This window comes from Gracilinanus agilis, chromosome 3, assembly GCF_016433145.1.
Source record: "Gracilinanus agilis isolate LMUSP501 chromosome 3, AgileGrace, whole genome shotgun sequence".
NCBI lineage: Eukaryota > Metazoa > Chordata > Mammalia > Didelphimorphia > Didelphidae > Gracilinanus > Gracilinanus agilis.
The window spans coordinates 76275000-76281265 of record NC_058132.1 but is presented as its reverse complement, the minus strand read 5'-3'; the positions used below and the strand labels follow the sequence as shown (position 1 = coordinate 76281265).

The 6266-nt window shown below is 54.0% G+C and overlaps 1 protein-coding gene across 1 annotated transcript in view; it reads right to left on the bottom strand.

Annotated features, from left to right (window-relative positions):
• Window positions 1–4700: 4700 nt before the first annotated feature.
• Window positions 4701–6266, bottom strand: part of RIMS3 (regulating synaptic membrane exocytosis 3) — a 26916-nt gene continuing 25350 nt past the window's right edge. Inside the window, exon 6 of the mRNA XM_044671454.1 lies at window positions 4701–4913. Within this exon, the coding sequence (XP_044527389.1) occupies window positions 4701–4913 (213 nt within the window). The remainder of the gene's footprint in view (window positions 4914–6266) is intronic.

Genomic DNA, 6266 nt, shown 5'->3' with positions numbered 1-6266 from the left:
CAGAAGAGGGTTTTCTTCTCCCTCTGCCAAGGTCCCCCCTAAGATAGCCATCTGACATTTCTGTAGCTGCCTCTTCCACCCCAACAAACATCTACGTGAGCCTGGAAGGCCAGAATGGGGTCTTGAGTTTTTATGGGGGAATGCTGCCTCAAAAGAGAAGAAATGCGAGGCTAAACCAAGTCAAGCTTCTGTTGGCCACCCTTGTAAGAGACCCACCACTGGGCAGAAGCACATTGGGCCTCACAGTTATCCAATACCATCTCCCACCTTGCAGCTAAAGTTAGTACCTCCTAGGCACTTGCCTATCCCTAGGCCTTGCAAAGGTGCTCCTGCCTCCATCCAGTCCTGGGCTCTGCCTGAACAAGAGAGTGGAAGCCTAGACCAAGTCATGTGCATGCATGGACCTTGGAACCATCTCCCTTCTCTTACCTGTGATTGGCAGATTATATTTGTCCGACCAGCTCATGTGTCCACAGCATTGGGGCACTGGGACGACTTACTGAAATAAGGGAGTAGAGGCAATGAAGTGGTTTTGCCTACTTTCCATCTCCACCTCCTGTCAAATGGGTACAACTTCCTTCATGACTACAAAGGGGAAGACCTTTAGGCCTGTCCCAGGCTGGAGTTGAACAGTCTCAAGTCTGACCCCCTAGACAGTGGACGAAGGGTCTGGGGTGTCTCTGTGCCCCTCACAGGTGGGAAGGCCAAGGACACCTCCCTGATCGGTATTTGCTACAAAGTTTAGAACCCCCACATTGATGCTATGAACGTCCACAAGCAATAGGTGCCTTTATATACAGTCTATCTACACATCACCTAGGTATATACACGGGTACACAAAGGGGTAGAATGACCTCATGTTCTCACACAGGCTACACTGTGCAAGTGGTTGATACGAATGGACTTCTAAGAAAAAGGGTTGTTGCCCTTTCCTCAGAGAAGGGCCAGGAGGTGAGAAACCATCTCCCGTGGGACCTTTGATCCAGGCACTAAGAAATGGAAAACGGACACAGTCAGGTAAAAGCGGTGGAGCCAAGACCTGGCATCCTGGCTGAGCCTTCCTTGGTGCCAACCCCCTCTTTGAGGAGAGTGCCACCGCAGGCCACCCGATGCTAGCGCTTGTGAATGCAAACACAGTAGGTTTCGGAAGGGCCTGAGCCTGTGACCATGCTGTCCTAGAAGTCTCAGCTCTGGGTGGGATCACGCCGCTCCCTGTTTATCTTCCGCCACCCTTCCACCAAGATGGAAGGGACTTCAGAAGCCGTCTAGGTCAGAGATCTCCTCTACAGCATCTCTGACAGGTGACCCAGCTTAGGTCCTTTCCAGGTACAGATCATATGACCTCCACTGACATGGAACCCTCTTCCTCCTAGGAAAGACTGATTTATATAGCCTTCTGGGCAGCGGAGAGGCGGCATGGTGTAACGGTTAGAGGAGCCAACTTTAAAGCTAAGAAATCTTGCCTTCGAGTCCTCCCGCTGTCCTATATTGGCCCTGCAACCCTGGGCAAGTCGCCTAATTTCTCTATGCTCTAGACAGGGAAGGTGCTGCCACACTCTACCCTGGTAGAGGGAATTTCCTTGCCTGAGAGTTCCCTGTGCCAATGAAATCACAGGTGCCGTCTCTGTCCTCACATTAGAACCTCCTTCCCTATAACTTGCTCTCACTGGCTCTAGCTCCACCTTCTGGGATCAAGCAGGATAAAGGTCTAATTGTGCCTTCCGACGATGACCCTCTTCCTCCAAGTCTTCTCTAAATGAAATTCTTCCAGCTCTTCTAGATGGTCAACATCCTTCCTCAGAGGCCTCTCCCTCTCTCCATCTCCATGTTGACCCTAACCCCAGGAAGTACCTCCCCAGGGCTGACTGTCCTGAAGACATCCAGAGACCACCAAGGTCAATAATTGGCATCACCACCTGACTAGCCTTGGGGTGACCATTGGCTGTGGCCGTATCACCCCAAACTGTACCAAAAAGGGACTGTGTTTTGGTCTCTCACCATCCATTACTGGCTAGATCTGGGATGACAACTAGTTGTGATGAGAGGACCCTTGAACAGTCTTTGACATGGGATAAGAGACAGCATCCCAGATCTAGGGAACAGTGAGTCTCTCAGCTGAGAAGGGGAGATCCTTCCTCACTCAAAAGACAGAGCAGGGATGGTTCTGGCCACATCAAGGGTTTCCATGTTTCAGGCTGGCTTAAGTAGCAGGATTGCCTGGAGCCATCCTTGTTCCCTCTACCCTCACCACTTGCAGGTGTGCACGGCATATGCATGTGCCTGTGTCTGGGCACACACACCGTCATGACATGTGGCCAGAGCCCAGGTGTCACGGAGAGCACATGTTCCCAGTGATATTGGGGCCTCTCCAGGCTAGGGAAAATGGTCCCCTCTGGGAGCTCATGGCCTCTGATTGCACTCCCATCCTGCTTTGGGGAAAGTTTGGCCTAAAGGGAACAGCCAGAACCCTTCCTCTGGCTGCTCTTAGTTCCTCAGACTCCGTTCTCAACTCTACTTGCCCAAGGAACATTTCCCCCTTTGCCTGTTGATGAAGAAAGACCTGCCTTGTCTTCCTGAGGCGAGAAAGAGGGACTCCTTGGAACAAAGCATCAAAGTTAGAGGCTAAAAGGAAGGTGACCCACTCCCGCTGCCTCTGGAGCTTGTGTTGGTGTGGAAAACACTCCCCTGGGTCTGCCTTATATTCTAACGGTCAGATGTATGCTCAGCCTTGAGCCCAGGCAAAACCTTGCAAGGCTTTCTCTTGAGAGAGCCAGAAGGTCCTGGAAGCCAAAGAGAAAACATTCCCAAGACCGGCCCCTGGAGGCAGGGGGATGTCCCTCCCTCGTGGTGATCCTATAAGACCCAGCACAGAGGAAAGGGCTGTTCCGAGGTCTCAGACAGGACGGACAGATACTGCTTTCAAGTATGTCACTTGTTCCAGACCAGGGGAGAGGGAGTGGGGAGGTACCTCGAGGGCTTTTTAGGGGTCCAATGATTCAATCACAGCTTTCACCTCAACCCAAGGATAGACCCTTTGCTCAGAGTCAGCCAGATCAACCCACCCACACCAGCCCAGAGGGCCAGATCCTCCTGGGCAAACTCTGGCCAGGATCCATTAGGGAGTGGCAGAGGGTCAAGAGAGGCAAGGACTTGGGGAGCAGCACATATTGCTTGGTAAAGAATTGGTGGGTCTTGGGAGTCCGGGGGCTCTAGGGTGAGAAGTGAGTTGCTTAATTCCCGGAAGAAGGGGGAGAGGACCCCCTTCTCTGAGGAGACAGACCCTCAGAGACAAGAGGTCCCAGTGCTGGACACTTTCAGGCACAAAAGTGGAGGGACTTAGTGCCGGGGAACTAAGGAGACGGGGGCCCCCTTGGGCTTTGCTCAATCTTTGGTGGAAACACCTTGAAACCCAGAGTCTGATGTCAGCAGCGGCCCGAGTCACCCACAGAGCCTTGGTGAGGTAAAGGGTTTTCTTCCAGAAAGATCTTCCTCCACTACCGTGACAGCGGAGGGGGGGAAGCGTCCTTCCGAAGTAGAGCTCAAGGTCGGCGGCAGAGCATCACTCTTCTGGTGTGCTCCACGCCATCCTTGGAGGAGCTTCCCGTGACGACCAGCCGGGACCCCGCGTGGGTCCCAGAGAGGGGCATCGGAGAGCCTCGTGGTGGGTCCCAGGAGGACACGGCCATGAGAGACACGCGGCGTCTCCCGGCAGCTGCTTGGGAATGGAAGATGTTTCACATGCAAGGAGGGCGAACGATGAAGCCAGGACCGTCCAGGGAGGCACGGGAGGTGCCCCAGGCCTCTTCTTCCCTCCGGAGCCTTGCTCAGGTCGCGTGCTACATGCTACAAGATGCATTGGATGAGGTGCCGGTGCTGAGGAAGGATGCGGAAAGAGGGAGGTTGCCCTCGTGGGCAGGGGCGCCTGGGGTGGGGAGAAGCCCCCCAGCAGGGCTGCAGCAAGGGTGAGGTCTGCCCAAGGCAGGCTACATCGGGCGCTACATTCCCCAAAAGGGAGGGGTGGGCCAACAGTGCTGAACAGGATTGGTTTGGTCAGATCTTTTCCTAGAAGGAAAAACAGACGGGAAGACAGAGCACACTGGAGGGAAACTGAGGACGCTCACATTACCGTCAGCGGAGTCAGGCAGATGGACAGACAGGGGGACAGTCTCCCTCCTCAGAGACCCTCAAGAAAGACAACACAAACACAACTTTGGCTCCCGGGCCAAGAGACGTGGTGACACGCGGGGACCCCCCAGAACTAGACACGCACGAGATGGCCCCGGGGCGCCGTCCCTCTGGACACATGTGTACAAATGTATACATGGACCGGATAGATGTGCATACACAGACATGTAAAAAACAGACACACATACACATATAGGTATACCGAAACATGTACACATACATATATACACATGTACCTGGGTCGTGTACACGCACACGTATGTACCCAGAAATGCACACAGCCACGAGGCTTCTCCTGCCCGCCGACACGGCCCAGACTGCGAGAGCCGCGGGCCGAGGGGCACAAGGGGAGACGGTGAGATGCTATGTACAGTGAGATGCCGGGGGAGGCAGGGAGGCTGGCCCACACCCCTGCTCACGCGCACACGCACGCACACACGTGGCAGCCCGCCCTCGCCACCGCCGACCTCGCCTTCCTGAGGTCCGGCTCCCCGGCTCCCCGGCTCCCCGGCTCCCTAGGGGCACGAGGGGCTGGTAGAGCTCTCCAGGGAGGACTGGGAGAGACGCCGCGTGAGGGCCCCCAAGGTGGAGTCGGCCACGGAGGAGGTGGGGAAGAGTTTGTACCAGCCAGTGACCACGTTGCTCAAGTCCAACTCCTCCAGCACAATCTGGGCCATTCCCATGAAACACTTGTGGTCCATGCGCCCGTAGTCTCCCCACACGATCACCTAGGAGACGGGGAGGAGGAAGGAGCTGAGACTTGAGCCGCCCCCATCTTTTTGTCACTGGAAATAGTCCGGTTCCTTTCCTGATGCTTACAAACACTCCCAGGGCTTCCCTGTTCTTTACTCTTTAAAAAATTTCTCTTTTCTCTTTTAAAAAATATTTTTTAAAACCCCTTTGCCATTCGTCTTAAAATCAATACGGAGCATCAGTTCTAAGACAGTCAGTTCTACGGCAGAGCGGGGGACAGGCAGGTGGGTGGCTCAGTAGATAAGGATGCCAGGCTTGGAGAGGGGAGATGATGAGTTCACATCTGGCCTCCCACACTTCCCAGCTGTGTGGCCCCGGCAAGTTCTTAACTCCAATTACCTGGCCATGGCCGCTCTTTGGTCTTGGAGGGGATACTTAGTGTTGTGATTAAGAAGGAAGGTAAGAGTTAAAAAAAACAAAACGAAGCAAAGCAAAAAAACTCTTTACCAGACAGACCCAACCGGACTCTCGAGCTGCTGTCTTATCTCTCTCCTCCTCCCTATCTCGGTCAGGCTCCTAGAAAAGGCCATCCAGGCTTGGGTCTGCGTCTCTCACATGTAAACCTTCTCAATCTGGCTTCCAGCCTACGGATTTTATTTTACATATTTGATTTGAAGAAGGGGTCCACGGGCTTCATCAAACTGCCCAAGAGGTCCAGTGGTACATAAAAAGGGTTAGGAACGGCAACCCTCTTATTCTGCAGAAAAGAAAACTGGAGCCACACATGGGGTGTAAGTAGGAGACTTGGGGTCCCAAGCTGGTACACTTTCCACCCCACCATGTTGCCTCACATTTCTGGCAGGTCCAATGTAAGATGGGGAAACTCATTGCCCACTGTGTGAGACGGCCCATGGCCCGGACTCTCAGGCTCCTGAACCTATCTGTGAATCTGTCCCCAGTCTCTTTGTCTCCCCCTCTCCTTAGCCTCCTGGCTGGGACCCCGGCAGTCACAGAGTCCCACTGGGCCATTTTAGGATCTAGTGCCGGGCTTTGTGACTCACTGAACCATGTCAGCTTCCCAGGGCCTCAAGTCCTTCCTGAATCTGACTCAGGGGGACCTTTGTCTTCAGCCCCAGGACTTTCTTCACTAATTCCTAAACTTCCTTTGATCTCTGACCCCTTGCTGGAGTCAGTGAACTCTGACCTGCTTGGCCTGCTGGGCTCAGAAATCTGCCAATCCCCATCCTTTACTCCCCTCCTCTCTCTCTTCCTTTCTCTCTCCCCCTCTCTCTCCCCACTCCCTCCTTCTCTTTCTCTCTCTCTCTCTCTCTCTCTCTCTCTCTCTCTCTCTCTCTCTCTCTCTTCTCTCTTCTCTCTCTCTCTCTCTC